Source organism: Corapipo altera, unplaced genomic scaffold, assembly GCF_003945725.1.
Source record: "Corapipo altera isolate COAL_440 unplaced genomic scaffold, ASM394572v1 45, whole genome shotgun sequence".
NCBI classification, from domain to species: domain Eukaryota; kingdom Metazoa; phylum Chordata; class Aves; order Passeriformes; family Pipridae; genus Corapipo; species Corapipo altera.
Window position 1 is genome coordinate 16,370,628 of NW_020884877.1, and position 16,299 is coordinate 16,386,926.

Sequence of the window (16,299 nt, forward strand, 5' to 3'; positions counted from 1 at the left end):
ATACACTCCTGTTCAGTGGTTTATTGGACATTTACAGTATATTTGGTACTATTAAGCAGCATGTGCATGGCTGGTTATTGAGAAATTTATCATTTTAAATGATTCAAAGCAGATGTGTCAGCTCAAGGCACTGGTTTCTGACAACCAATGCATTTGATGTGGCAAGTGAATTGGAATCTTCATAATGCCAGTATTTCTAACTACAGAAAGTGCAAAGACAGAAGTTGGAAGTTCTAATAACTTTTTGTAGAGAAATTTTAAGCATTTTTGCCTTTTTTAAGCATATTTTACCTTTTTAAGCCAAGGACTTGATATCCCCCCCACCGCCACGTCCCCTTATTCAACATTTGTGCAGTTCCCTTGTCCCCCATGATGTGAGGGGAACAGATACTATATGCATTTGCAAAATATTTAGTATGCAAATAGTATGTTTGGTGGATGTTTCTTCGCTGTTCTCCAAGTATTTCTGGAAAGGGACTATTTTGACAAGTCTGTACTGCACAGATCACGTGTTTGTACACAGTCAGCATCTCATGGAGCTTCCTGTGTATTGTGGTGTGGACAAAATCAAGGGCACGTTTTAGATGTGGGGGATGACAGAGCACTTCACACTAATGTTGTTATATGAGTGATAAACCATTGTGGCTTCACTGAAAAGGAGTTGTTACTGGAAAGGGGCTTGTTCAAACTGCACGTGTAAGCAAAAGGAGGGGGAGAAGAGAAAGGAAAACTGATCATCTGCTTACACAGAAGCAAGTGGAGCTGCTTGTCATTTTGGTAGAATATCATGGCAGCATTTCCTCTTGTTTTATAAAAGATAAAATAATCTATTCTGTTGAGTGTTCCAGTGTTTGGCAGAGCAATTCTGTTTTGTCCATCTGTGTTTGGAGAATATTGCCAGTTCTCTTGCATCGTTTCTCGTGTTTACTGAAATGAATGATACCAGCATATTTAATGTACTGTTGTGCTTTGCAGAGGACTACAGACTAAGATAAGCAGTGAGGATGCTGGAGTTGAAAAAGACAGGAAGCTTAAAATTTTAGATCAAAATAAAACCAATGGTGAGTAGTTCCCACTCGTTTTTAATACTTCAAAGCAAGGTTGAAGAGAACTTTTCTATTCCTTTGAAGAAATGACAATACAGTCAACTCTTGAATTGTTATCATCAGATTATTTTCTTTACACTTTCTCTAGCTTTGGTGTATTCTCTTTGAGATGAGGTGGCAAGAATTGGATGCAGGGGTTTTTTTGGGGAGTGGGTATTTTTGGTATATTTTTGTTATAGCAGTAGTCAAAGCTGTGTCATGCTGTTGTAGGGCGGGATGGGTGAGGACAGTGCCAAGGAGAGGGAAGGCTGGACACAAAGGTTATCCTGCCACATGGGGTGCCATGGGTACCATACCCCAGCAGAGAAGAAGAGGCCATCATTTGGTCTTTGCTTATGAAATTAGTGTGAGTTTTCTGCATGAAAATGCAAATATTTTTAAGCACAAATAGAAGAAAGTGACACGCTCATCTGAAATGAAATGACGACATCCTGTGCATCTAATGGATCATAAATTTTTCTGTGGATTTAGTGACCTGACTGATTTATTTTACCCTTTTGTGACACTGATTTTCAGATTTATATATTAGGCCTTCCATAGTCTTTTATACTCAGTACACCTCTGTTAATAAATCATAACAACACTGCATGAGTCCTGTTTATATGTGATATAAATTTTACCCTCCATTTTATAATGTACTTGAAATGAGGACTTTTTTTCCCCCCACAAAATAACCACTTCAAATTATTATTCCTGAAGACTTTAATTTTTCCCAATATTGTGTTTAAAACAATTTGAGTCAAATATTCACATGTTTTGGAGACGATCACGTGTTTAGTCCAGGGGTAGAAAATTGAATTATCAGACCAACTAAAGAGTAGGAAAAACAGTTTTGGAAAATTGCTCTTATCCATATGTTTTTCAGTTGTTTCCATGTACAAATACATAAGGTGAAGTTGACAAATAAGATGTGACATTAAAACTAAAGAACAGAAGCCACAAATGTGTGGAACTAAATAAAAGCTGTATCTAACTTGATATTGAATAGTCCTTGAGCTCTTGAGTCACCAATGCCTATATAATCAACTGAAATTCATTAGCATTTGTTAAATGATTCTAGAATAGTTTTTTCTATTAAGTCAATGCATTGCACCAGTAGCCTGTTTATTAAGGAAGAATACATGAGTTAGAATACTACTATTTGGCAATATTAGTCAAATATACTTATATCTTTAAATAACTTTTAAAAGTAAGTGTTAAGGAAATTTTTAATGTCAGTGAGAAGCCAGTCATTGTAGTTAAATACATTAGATGCAGAGCTTCTTGATGTAAGGAGGAAGATTGAATCTTCTTGGCATTTGTATTTATTTTGGAATCTTTCTTTCACTTAAAGATCACAGCGATACAAAACTCCTTCCAACAAAAGAAGAAGGGAAAGAACTTCAGACAGCTGAAATTAAACCAGTAGATTTTACAGAAAATAACAAGCTTGAAGTTGACAGACTATCAAACTTCCAGGCATGTAAAAATGACACCTCTGTAAGTCATAGGAATTATCCTCAACTGATGTCAGAAAAGCAAGATGACAAAACAAATCAAAGCAGCTTGGATACAGTAAAAACTCAGGATGTTGCAATCCAGACAGGTCCTTTGGATAGCAATTTGGGAAGGTCTACTCAGAAAGAAATTATTGTTCCTCAGGGTGTTGAATCATCCACATTCGGAGAACTGGTCCCTCAACATAACACAGATACAAACAACCCCCTTCTTCAAGTGATGCATGGAACGCAGCAAGGGGATGAAGATACGTCAATAGAACAAAATATTGAGACACAAGAAGTTACCCATGGAAATATAATTCCCATGAAAGACCAGAGTCACGTTTGTATAAATGGCAGTAATTTTGTTTTACCAGAAACAACTGCAAAAACTCCAGATGACTTTTCTGTAAAAGGTCACCCTTTTTATAGACAGGACACCAGACCTAAACCCAAACCTGCTAATGAAATTACAAGGGATTACATACCAAAAATTGGCATGACTACTTATAAAATAGTGCCTCCAAAATTCTTAGAAATAATGAAGAGCTGGGAACCAGAAGTTCCATCAGATCATAAGGATCAAGAGGTATCTACTTTGGAAGATTCTCTGAAGCATGAAGACCCCAAAGAATTCATAGTGCAAGCTGAAATTCCTCATCTGTCAAAAAGTGTAGGTCATTTACAGGTTGGTTCACAAAATGAAGCTGAAGCAGTGAATGATCTGCTGCAGAGAGTGAACAGCATTTCTGAACATACTGTGACCTCTGGAGCTGAGATGACTACTGAGAGCAACCAAATGGAAAAGGAGTCTTTCAAGCAGCGTGTCCCACTGATGCTAAGCTTGGATAATACAAATGCTTCTTCTGAGACTCAGGACAAGTCAAATGCATTAAGTCCTACAACAAAGCCTAGCTCTTTTTATCTGCAGATGCAACGAAGAGCTTCAGGTCATTATGTGACATCTGCAGTTGCCAGAAGTACCAGTTGTGCTCCTAATTCAATTCAAAATGAAGCTAAGAATACAGAGATGGGGAAAAAAACCTCATCACCTGATCTGACTTCTTTGGCTTTACATAAAACAAGTATTTCCTCTCCTCCAGCAGATGAAGAAAAAGTTGATGATGGAAAGAACATTGAATCTTCCACGTCTCCTGTTAAAAGCAATAAACCTTTAATTTATCCCCCCTGTCCTCCAGCACCACTGAACCTAAAAACTCTAAGAACTTTTGCAGTTCCAAAGCCATACTCCAGTTCAAGACCATCCCCTTTTGCTCTTGCTGTCTCCTCTGCAGTCAAAAGGTCACAGTCATTCAATAAGACACGTACAGTCACTAGCCAGGCACCTAGAGAGGAATTTCCTGTTGAACTCTCCTCTGCCACTCTGGCAGCTGAATTCTCCTCAGCTACCTCCATGCCTCAAGTGAAAAGCCCTTCCTTACAGACCTTAACAGCGGGGCCACAAAATAGTCTAATGGACAAGGTAAACTTTATTTCTAATACTGGTTGACTGTTGATCCACTGCCATCTAGTGCAACTACTCTAAAGGCTTGGCTGTGAACCACTTCCTGGTCAGAAAGCGCTGTATTCATACAGTGAAAACACCCAGTGGTGTTCAGCAGTAGCACAGCATTATAATGAAGTACATGAATACAGAGAATGGTAAAAATGAGAACAATATAATTCAGATGATTTGAAATATTTATTTCTTGCCATAATCAGCATCCCCTGCTTCAAAGAACTGTACATTAAATAGTCATTTATCCTGTGTATACCTATTATTATGCTTGGAGTGCTTATCATTTGTTCCTTATGGTTCTGTGTGTTAATTTCTTAAATTTAATTCTGAGTGGTGTGATTAGTTTGGCTTCAAGTGATCATGCCACTAACACACTTGAACGGAGGCATAAAATTTTGCTGGCATAATTATTTGAGGGAGAAACTATTCCAGTGGGAATGTGGCTGGTCTCTGAAATCTTGAATCAACCAAACACTAGAACGGCAGCAGTTTGCTATGCAACCTTGTGCCAGGTTGACTCAGTTTTCCATTTATAACTAATTCAGATTAAAATTTTTTGGTTTCCTTTTCCTCCCACTTCGTCCCTTTATAGAAAGACAGCAATGTGAATAGTGAGCAGAAGAGTCAGGCGCAGTCAGGTGCTTCCACTGACCACCCACCCCCTGTCACTAAGAGACAAACCTCGATGACGTTCCCGCGCTCTGACCCAGAACAGATCCACCAGAGCTTGCTGGCTGCAATCCGCTCTGGAGAAGCTGCTGCCAAATTGAAAAGGGTGAGTTTTCATCACTGCATCCATAACAATGAATTCATGGTACTTCCTCCAAAATTACCATACTAATGCTTGACACTAAAAGCAGTTAGCTTTGGCACTAAGTGCTACCAGGAGGTCTCTTAACAATGGGAAAGGAGGTCAGGAAGAGGGGTCAATTTTCCAGAATAAACTGGTGAATGCACACGAAGAGCTTCAGATGTCTGTATTTTCAAACAGTACAAATGTAATGAAATCTTTCTGAAATGAAACAATTCTCTAGGTTATCAATTAGGCATATCTTTCATATCTGACTTATGTGTGAGAGTGTATGGCTTTAGAAAACTGCTAAGCAGCTTCACTCTAGACATGAAGTGGCTGCAATCTTTTGCAGGCAGATAACACAGAGCTCTGAAGACTATTTTCCTATTTATTAGACTTTATCAGATAATTCTTGAATGTTCTTCAAGCCTCCTGCTGCTGTTTGGCATCATTACTAAGACATTTCTCAATGTTTTGTCAACAGTCCTTGTAGGACCATCTTCCCCCACCACCTCTGGTTAAAACTGGGGCTTAATTTTTCTTTTCTCTTTCCTAACATTAACCTATAAATGTCTCATTGGATAAAACACTGCACACTTTAAAAATCTGTACTGTTTTAAATTTGCAACCAGACAATCATAGTCTCAAACAAACTTTTCTTGATCTTACATTAGTATTTTGCATTCTGTATTAAGAAATAATTTCCCATTGCAGAAGGTTAAAGAAATTCAGTATTTTTTTTCTTTTCCCTTTACTGCTTGAAACTTGAAAGAAACAAATGATGTGCGGTGGGTAGATACAAGGGATTTTTTTGTTTGTTTGTTTTATGGAAGTCTTTGATACCCTCAAGGGTCAAATTCTTTCATTGGATGGTCAGATGCTGGAATATTTTATACCTAAGGTTTTGTTTCAGTGTAGTGGTGCAGCAGCCTCTCTGAGGCTTATAGGCCCCCCATGATTTCTACACTGAACAGGAAGATTGAGTTTCCTGGAAAAGTTACAGGCATACTCAAGTAGTTTTTGATCTCTAGTCAGTAAAAATGGTACATAATACGAGTAGTATTACTTCTAACTACATGTCACTAACTACAGCCACTTTAAAAACAGTATAAGATTTAAGAAAATGCTGTATTGTTCGGAATCAGTTAGAGGTCAAATCTGTCTGTTGTACCAGAAATACTGTTTGGATTTTGTTTGCACGTATTTTCATCAAGGCTTTTTTTTCCTCCAATGCATAATTACATTCTGAATAATACAGAACTTTATTCATTTTTCGTAGTGTGTCACCTTTGCTTTATGATTCTATGGGAAATATGCATAGGCACGGCTGTTGGCCCAGTTGCTTGTAACTGTTCTAAAAAATAAAGTCCATAATGTACTTTTCAAAATTCAAGGAAACAATTTCTACTAGAAAGAAAACAAGGAAAAGCTTCATTACGTAGTTATTAATTCTTTTTTAATACAAATGTCCTTCTTGTACATTTGACCCATATAACCTTTATCAGGTACAAGAATGGCTTGTGGAAAGGGAGAGAAATGATAACTGAAGTCAGTTTTCCCCTCCCTTTCTCTTCTATGGGTGGGATATATCCTTTGTCAGTGTACTATGTGTTGAGGCTGGGGTGAGGAGAGGGCTGTACTTTTTAAGGAGAAATTATAATAATGAAGAAGCTGTAACCATAAAGAAGAGCAGTCTGCAGCACAGAAACCTGAAACAGGCCTCAAAAAAAACCCTGGAACACAAACAAAATGTAATGAAGAACTCACTGAAGTTTTGCCAAACATAAAATTGTACATGCTGTTCTTCTCACTCTCACCCAGAGCACATATGCTGTGGTACAGGTATGTCTGACAGCAGAAAGAAGTTTCTTGGCCTATGGCAAATTTAACAAAAACATGGTCTCATTTTATGTTTAAAATGGAGAACTGGCAGTAGGAGGACGGAGGAACGAAACCTTTTGTATCAATAACTCCTTTTCACACAAAAGTGATTTTTAGTATTGAAAGGACTTTTAAAATGCATTCACCTCGTATCTTCCAGTATTGTAGTGCAGTCAGGAAGAAGAGTGATAATCTGATCCATTTGAATTGTGAGAGAGGTCTGTCAGGTGCTTGCTTCTCTCTGTGTGAGAATCATTAAAAATAAAATCCTGGCACCACTACACAAATTCCTTAATTTTTTTTTTCACCCTCTGTTTTACTTAATATGTTGTGAGTATGCAGTGCTGAGATCTGTGGCCTTTTGTGTTGTTGGTCTTTCCTGTTCAATAGGGTCCTCAGTAATTACTAACCTAAAATGGGTCAAGTGAGGTTTCTTTTTAACCATTTTTTCTCTCGAGAATGTTTTCATTGTGTTTAGTAAACTGTGCTTTGGTATGTGGCTCTCATGGCTGTGGAGCCTCCACAGCTCCCATTAACTCCAGCTGGAATCATTGGTTTATGCAGCTCCACTGAAAGTCAGGCCTTTGCTATCTATCATAAAAGATATGGTTTGCTCTTGATAAAAGAAACATTACCATGGTATAAAGGAGTGTTAGAAAGAATAGTTATTCAATAGTTAATAAAAAGTGTTTAGTTTAGTGATGTTTTTCAAGTATTTCTTTGCAGCTGGGTTTGGAGAAGGACTAAAAATTATTCATGTTTTGAGTAGTTATACATGGAATTTTTAGATAGGATAAAATATGTTTTTAATAAAATATGTTTTTAAGTAATGTCTTATATTTCCACTTCTGTAGTATATATGCTTTGTACGGAAATCATATTGGAGGTCATTGACTGCAATGAGAAAAATGCTAACTGAAGTAACACTATTTCTGTTTCCTTGAAGTAATACTGTGTAACATACTGTAGAGAGAAAGATACGGAAAGTTAGGCTAATATTTCTTTAATATTTTTTCTTTTTTTTTTTTCTCTCCCCTGCCTCCAGGTTGGTCCTCCATCAAACACCATAGCTGTTAATGGAAGAGCCAAACTTAATCCTTTGTATTCCACAGAAGCAAAAGCTAATCAGTAGATATTATACCAAATATTTTGCACTTTACTACTGCTTCATAGGCCAACTTTACACTAACTACAAATTTTTGGAAGTGTAAATGCAAGTGTCTGTTAATATATTTTTGTCATTAGTTATAAGGATTTCAAGCTGTGTCTTTTAATGCCTTGGAAAGATTATTAGCATATGTAAATTATGGTAATATTTTGCCTTTTCCTCTTAATAAAGCTGACTATGCTGCTAAAAAGGTTTAAGAAAAGATGCAGGTGAGCTTTGCTTATGATAGAAAGAGAATCAAAGATTCTTGATTTTAGCCTCAAGACTGAACAATATGTAGCACTATGCTGAAATTACAGATTGGAAGCAACCTAAGAATTCTAGATCACATCATTAATTTTCAATTGTGTATTACTTTAACAGATTGTAAGAACTTAAATCTACCACATGCTGCCTACATATTCCTTTATTAAATTAAAATTGTAATTACTAGAATATCTTAATTAAATGCAATACTTTGTATCTGTCTAAAAAATAGATGGTTTTGTTCCTTTAGCAGAGAGTAACTGGGATACGTATTTTGATTATTTTTTTTAACTCCTGTAATTTTTTCCTGGTAGCACACACATAAAAAAAATCAGGATATAAATTATTGATAATTTTTGTACTACTTAAAAACTTTTATTAACAGTAGCACTACATGACATTTCTCTTTGGGTATCTGTATATAGTATTTACCTAGCACTCAGATGAGCAATACTTTTTGTGAATTACATATATATTGAAGTAGTCATCAGCATATACTCACATACTGATAAAATGCAAATTCCAGTTTTGATACTTAATGAAATAGAAGAAATTTATTTTTTTTCACTTGAAGTATAACTAAAGAATGAACTGCTTTGGATTTATTCATGTGAAATATTTTAATCTTAAAACAGCACAATAACGCACTTACAAATCATGCTTGTGTCAGAGACTGTCCATTTATAGGTTAAGCATTAAATACCAAGATGGGAATATATATTAAAAGAGAATGCATTGTGTTATATTTTACCTATTTTGAATTTCTTGTCAAGATTATACATTTTGGGGAGGGAGTGGAAATATGATAACAACCATGATAAAATAGCTAGATTATGGATGCATGCAGGAAGTGCTGGGGTATTTGCCATTTTAAAATATTTTCTTGCTGGACTTGATTCAAATAAAAGTAATTGTATTTCGTTTCTATTCTTTAACAATATATTTTGTACTTTAGAAACATTCTGTAACTCAATTTCAGAAACCAATCTCTATGTGCATTTCAAAGGGTTACTAATTGTTTGCTGCCAGGTTTTTGTGCAATAATCTCAAAGAGGTCTAATTATTTTCCACGTACAGAGTCAATTATTGATAACAAGTAACAGTGTTAATGCTGAAACTCTTTAAGGAACATTTTAGTAAATAAAAATTCATAAAGAGGGTTGATGGACATTTGTTCACTGCTGTTCTCTCCTGTTTACTCTCCTGTATCTTAGTCCCCTGTCAGTGTGTGTTACCACTTCCGTCTCTTCCTTATTTTGCCTCCAGTCAAGGGCTTAATCCAAGGGTGGGGGAACCCACATGGTAGTTCAAAAGATCTGTTTCAGGATCTGACTGCGAAAGAACACTTCAACCTTCACTTGAAAACAGTGAGATAGAAGAGGTGTGGGGTTTTTTCTAGTTTCCAACTGGGGCTTACATTCTAGATTTCACTGCATCTTGAGGGACAGACTTGAAAGTTGTAACTCACTCCCAGGGTTCCAGTATTTGTGTTCGTTGTGGTATTTGAAGTCTGTGTTTTAAGCGTTCCTACACAACATGAGGATCTGTAACTGCCAGAGAGAGGTTGCACTGCGAAAAGAGTTTCCTTAACTGTACTTTGGGTGCAAGGATCTTACAGGTTTTTTCTCAAACCTTGGTATTCTCTGCCAAGGTGACCAAAGTTATTTCATAAAGTTAATTTAATCTCCATCTGTGGTAATACAAGTTGGTATGATGTTTCACTTTTTCAACCAAATCAGTAGAGTCCAATTATTCCTGTTTTGGGCAAAGTTCAAATAACAATGCTTTGTTGCTTGCTTTGGTTTTGAACACAAAACTGTAGTATATGTGTCTTAGTCTCATATGTTAAAAATAAACTACCTTTTCATGTGAACTCCTGAAGGTAAATATCATCTTATGTATCAGAGGTTAAACTAAAACCACCTCGCTTGAATTTTAAGGTTTCTTGTCTGTGTCACTGAACTTGCTTGATAACTGAAATGTCTACACATGCTATAGCACTATGAAATTCTTTAATGAGACTTTCTGTTAGTAGCTGGTGATACTGTTTAGCAAAAATTTCTCTTTCCCTCTTCTTCCAACATGTGTACGTAAGACATTTTTAAATCTTGCTATTGTATTTTTAGAGATTCATTTTTTCTTATACTCTTTTATTAAATTCTACTAGAGAAACTCTTGCTGGTGAACTTGACATGTTTGTTCAAGTAAGTGTTTCTAGTAACTGCAAGCCCAGGTTAGACAGCAGTAAATTTTTATTATGGATGCCTTACATGCACAGTAAACAGACTTGGTTTTGGGCCCAAGAATACTTACAGTCTGCACAACATGTATCACAGCTGTCTTCCAACAGGAGGCAATTAGTTATGCCATACTTCTTATAATCCCCTTTCTTTTGCATGGCAGTCAAAATGTTTAGGAAGGAAAGTCAGGATATTGAAGTAAGTGATAGTCAGTGTAATTGTCTGAACAAAGCAGCTGACCCAAGTGAAGGTGCACTGTGACTTACTGTTATGAGTTCTTTGAAGAAGCAGCAGGTATCCATGTAGCACAATGCCATCTTCATCTACTTTACATTCCAGGGCTTTGTAAGTAAAGGAGGGCTAGAAAAGCAAAGAGATCTTGTTAGTTGTTATTATAGAAGATTTCTTTTTTTTTATTTATTCTACTGAAGAATAAAATTTAGACTACAGATGTACCCTGCAGAAGGGAGAGTTTTGCTGGGGCAGCATTGCCAGATAACTTTTGGAAATATTCTTGTGACTATAGGTTGTAAGATCAAGGCAAGAACCCTTATACTTGCAGCTAAAAGATGTTAAACAACTTGATGTCTCCGTTTTTGGGACATATATTCAGTTAGCAGTTATCATATATCAGTTAGCAGTTTTTCTAGCTGCTTGTAATTTTAGCATTATTTTAGCAAGCAATATGAAGATCTCTAAGGAAGACATGAAAATTATGTGGATGTGGACCAAGAGGCATTGTATCACACATACTAGGTAAAGGATGAAAATATAACATAAAAGCAGCTAAGAGGACCTCGACAAATCAGAACTCTGGGCAGTCACCAACCAGATGAAGTTCAACAAGGCAAAGTGCTGGATTCTGCACCTGGGATGGCGCGACCCTGGATGAACATACAGACTGGGAATGAGATGCTGGAAAGCTGTGCTGCAGAAAGGGATCTGGAGGTCCTGCTTGATGGCATGTTGACTCAGCAGTGCCCTCGCAGCGAGGAGGGCCAACCATGTCCTGGGGGGCATTGCCAGCCGGGTGAGGAAGGGGATTGTCCCTCTCTGCTCTGCACTGGGGCAGCCTCATCTTGAATATTGTGGCAGTTTTGGGCACCACAATATAAGAAGCTATTAGAAAGTGTCCAAAGGAGGTCAATGAAGATGGTGAAGGGCCTTGAGGAGAAGCCGTATGAGGAGCAGCTGAGGTCACTTGGTCTGTTCAGCCTGGAGGAGACTGAGGGGAGACCTCATTGCAGTTACAACTTCCTTGTGAGGCAAAGAGGGGGGGGCAGGCACTGATCTGTGCTCTGTGGGGACCAGTGAAAAGACCCAAGGGAACAGCCTGAAGTTGTGTCAGGGGTGGTTTAGGCTGGATATTAGAAAAAGGTTCTTCACCTAGAGGGTGGTTGGGCACTGGAAGAGGCTCCTCAGGGAAGTGATCACAGCACCAAGTCTGACAGAGTTCAAGAAGTGTTTGGACAATGCTCTCAGGCATACAGTGTGACTCCTGGGGATGGTCCTGTGCAAGGCCAGGAGTTGGACTCGAGGATCCTTTTGGGTCCCTTCCAACTCGGCATATTCTGTGATTCTGTGAATACTTTAAAGTTTGTTACAGGCACCTGTTACCAGCTAAAGCAAACATTTTCAGTTGGAGCTGCTTAGAATCCTGTTTTAATATACAGTTGTTGAGAAGACTTCTATTACATAGAAACAAAGGAAAGATGCTGTTGAACAGCAGGGTGTACTTCTTTGAATTCTTGGCCAGGCTGTGTCTATCAGGTGTTGGATAACTGCAACTAGTCAGGAGACTACCTGTAAATGACTAAGTAGATGGATTGGTAGCCAAAGAAATAGAGTTCTTTGCAGAAGGGAACATGTGTCTTAATTTGTCTGTCTGTGGTAACAGAATGTGAGGCTGAAGTCAAAACAGTGTGTTTGGACCGGAGCTGCTGTAATCACAGGCATGACAACTGTTTGTGGGTGCTGTGAATGGTCTGAGGTTCAGAAGCTGTGACATTCTGTTAGTGCTTGGCTGTTGACGGGGTAGATGAAACATCACTCGTTGTAGACAGATTGCTTATAAAGTCTGTTTTGATGATAAAGCTGTAGCAGTATCACTGGAAATATTTTACACCTTGTAATTGAAAAGCATGCTTTCTATGTGAATTGTTTTATATAATCCAATTGAAAATAAGATAAGATAGATTTTTTTTTTTCTTTAAAATTTCTGATTAGGTAGCATTGTGAGAGGGAAGGTATTCTTGTTAAAATGACATGAAATTTGCAAATAACGTGAAACTACACTTGTTAAAAACTTAAATACTTAATTTTGTCTCCCTTGAAAGAGCTATGAGGCATGGGAACTAACACAGGAACTCTGTCAAGAGTCTATTGTGATATATTGTAGGTAAAGCTGCATTATTTTTTGTCAGCTGTTCCTACTTGTTAACACAAGCACTTTACATTTTTTTTAAGTTTATGGGTTTATGTCTTCAAGGAGCATATTTGGAAGAGATGTATAGTCTTTTCTTTTTAGCTGAATTAAGCCTCACAACTACTAGTGTTTAAGTGAAAGAGATGAGCACTTCCTTCTCCCGTCCCTCCATCACCCTGGAAAGACCACCAAGACTGTTAATGGACTACGTTATTCCTAAATTATTCAAGACACTTAAGGGGAAAAAAATAATGAGAGGGGGAAGGAGAAGGGATAAAGTAGAGAAAAAGATGTTTTGCTTTTTTTGATCTGGAGAATCAGCACGTCTCTGAGGACAGCCAGAAACACATTTCTGCTCCTCCCCTGTTTTCTACACAAAGGAGTAATCTACAGGCAAATTATCAGTTGAGGAATTATTTCACTTGTTTCCCACTGGAAGATGTTAAATGAATTTGGTATTCTTCATCAGTGTCTAACAATAGGCAGTGCTGCTTCTCCCTTCACCTCATGTTTTATGTTTTCTGTTTTGCCTTAAGGGTTCTACAGACATTGTACCCTTTCGAAGCATGTGGGACAAGCCAGAAACTAAAAGCTTAACTCTGAAAGCCTGATAACTCCTGATAGCCATTCATGTAATTGGCACAAAGATGAAAATGCAATCCTGCACAGAACAGGATGTTCTGCATTTGCTCTTATAGTAATGGAAGAAAATCTCTTGGCATTGGGAAAAGAAGAAAGAACTGTATCTGAAAAGGACAACACTAAAACTGTTAGGAAATCTCAGCTACTTGTATTAGTAATGTTATTTCAGAGTGATTGTGCATATATGAACCTGGAAATAACAAGGGCTGTATCATTCCCAACAGAAATAGATACAACTCTAGTGCCAAAAAGAATGCCAAAGAGTTGAATTTGGATGTAAGTTGCAAGTTCCTCTGTGAACTTTTTAAGCTTTGAGAACAGTCTTTTGCCCATAACACAGCGGTGTCATTATACACAAATGCCAGTGGTGTTTACTAGTTACCAGTTTGTGATTGTACAATGAGTGTATTTTTAGTAGCTGTTTTGATGATAGCAGCTGTTACAATTGTCTTCTGTTTCAACAAATTATCTGCTTGGTGATTTCTAAAGCATTGCTTTCCATGAGTATCTGGGCATTCCCAAACAATGCTTAAAACAGGAGTTTGGGCATAGGAGTTCAGGCATAGGGGGGGAAGCTAATTCTTAGGTTTGTCTTTAGTAATTTGAATACTTCTCAGAACTACTGATACAATACCCTTGATGTCCACTCTTTACTGAGAGAGAGTTGGGTTGCTATTAATACACATAACAAAACAATGACACCTTAGGTATCATGTAAAAGAAGACTAGAATGTATTTTTCAGAAATTCCTAGTTTTTTACACCGATAGAGTTTTCTTCAGCCTCTTTATCTATTTTACCAGTTGTTCTAAGTACTCAGCAGGGCAGACCTTGCTTTGCCTGTGATATATTGATATCATCATAGCCAGAGCAACAGGAATATGCTAAAAGACAGTATACACAAGAAAATCTTCACAAGTGACAGAATAGTTAAAAGAAGAGGAATATTGAAGACTGGGCTTGGGTATGTGATAGTGAACATTCAGAGCAGTAAAGGCATTGAAGTGTACAATCAGCTCAGGGCAGAGGGAGAGTTAAATCCACAGAACCTGCAGCTGCAACAGCTGTTAAAATATAAATCTGGCCAACAGGGGCTATTTGCAAGTACTAGTGTACTTAGTGTGCTAGTGCTGGTGTACATTAACCACGAGAGTACTTACTAATGGTTAATATATTTCTAGTTAAAAAAAAAACAACAAAAAACAACTATAGCTGGACTCAGAATTTCATTATTTCTCCTCAGCTATATGTGTCTGCCTGTTAGTTTAATCTCTCTTTTTCCTTTTTTTTCCCCTGTGTGATCCTGAGCAAGAAGTAAGACACGATAGCTACAATCACACTTAATCTGAAGTGGTAAAGGAAGGAAAAATGAATTTATTTCACAGTTGCTTAAGGCTTTATATAGCTCTGAATTATCAAAAATACAGTAAAAATAATATTTTAAATAATTAAGCTGATTGCAGTTTTCTAAATTAAATACTTGAACTAAATAGGGAGATGGAATGCAGGAAGAGCTGCAATTGGTCACCTTTGTTAAACAGCATGATTGGTCCCATCAGCAGACACTATTTAATTTCTTCAATTGCTAAAAGCTAATTAAGCACTTGTGCTTTTCAAACTGAAGTGTATTTGGCCACCTGCAGCTACAAAGTGCACTTAGCAAACCAGGAAATCCCTATGGTATGTGTGTCAAGCTGCTGCAATCCTAAATGCAGAAGACTTCCTTTTTAAATTGCAGAGGACTGGGAGAAAGATGGGCACCCAGGCAGCTGCACAGTTAGGTGCCTGACTTGCTAGGATTATCAGACTGTTACCCCTTATCAAAAGCTCACTAGTACGAGGGGCAGTTCTTGAGTGGTCAGAAGGTCTCCTGGGATACAGCCCACAAGCAGTCAAGCCGCTGGTGGTCCCAGCTCTTTGAGTTGGCATGTTTTGACCATCTCCAGCATGCTGAGGACAGAAAGGTCTCAGAGGGACCGTTTACATGAATCTCCCTTTACCAAGACAATTGAGGGGTAGAAAGAGGAGGGCATTCCAGTTTGTGTAGCTGCTGTTAAGTGCATGGCACCCCTCTTACACATCTGTGTAAGAGAGCTCTACCAGAGCTCTACAGTGAGCTGTATTAAGAGCTTTATCAGAAGCTACTGTGAGATACAGGCACAAGTTGTATGCATGGAGTTCGCCTGGGGCTGGCCCATCAGGAAGAGGAACCTTGAGAGAGCAAGGTCTGGGGAAAAGTGGGCTTCAGGGCTCTGCCTGGAAATTAGTGAGTTTAATGGTGAGTTTAATTTGTTTTTTATTTTATTCAAACTGTGTCTGCTATTAATGCCTTTCAAAAAAAAAATTCATAGTGAAAAGAAATATTTTAGGCTGTCAGATGTGCTTGGAAGTTCAGTAGATGTAAAAGGCATAGTCTTTGGCACCAACTAAAGATAAAAGTATAAGAAGGTGTAAGGAAGGGTCTGTTAGACTATATTGTCAGGAAAAGGAAGGTGTGTCTTGTTTTGTGTAACTATTACATTACTTTAAAAACATAGTTTGGTGGTGATGTGAAATGTGAGTTGCCTGATCATCAGTAGTAAAAGCAACATAATCTCCAAGTGAAAAAAAAAAAACACCAAAACCCAAACAGTAAAAAGCAGCAGATATTTTAGACTGAATTCTGACTTCTTAGAGTGCTAACCTAATGGTGGAAGGCAATTTGGGTGAGAGAGAATAAAGCGAGTTATAAGACCTTTAGAAACCATATCAAGAAAGATTAAAGGAATGGGGCTGCTTTAGAGTAAAAAACAAAAGTGGAAG

The 16,299-nt window shown here is 37.6% G+C and overlaps 1 protein-coding gene across 3 annotated transcripts in view; it reads left to right on the top strand.

Annotated features, from left to right (window-relative positions):
• The window catches only part of COBLL1 (cordon-bleu WH2 repeat protein like 1), a 76,982-nt gene extending 66,858 nt beyond the window's left edge, over window positions 1-10,124 (top strand). For all 3 annotated transcript variants that reach the window (XM_027637037.1, XM_027637038.1, XM_027637039.1), the window contains 4 exons: window positions 976-1,061; window positions 2,440-4,067; window positions 4,696-4,878; window positions 7,823-10,124. In XM_027637037.1, the coding sequence (XP_027492838.1) occupies window positions 976-1,061; window positions 2,440-4,067; window positions 4,696-4,878; window positions 7,823-7,909 (1,984 nt within the window). In that variant the 3' untranslated portion in view covers window positions 7,910-10,124. The remainder of the gene's footprint in view (window positions 1-975; window positions 1,062-2,439; window positions 4,068-4,695; window positions 4,879-7,822) is intronic.
• Window positions 10,125-16,299: the final 6,175 nt, after the last annotated feature.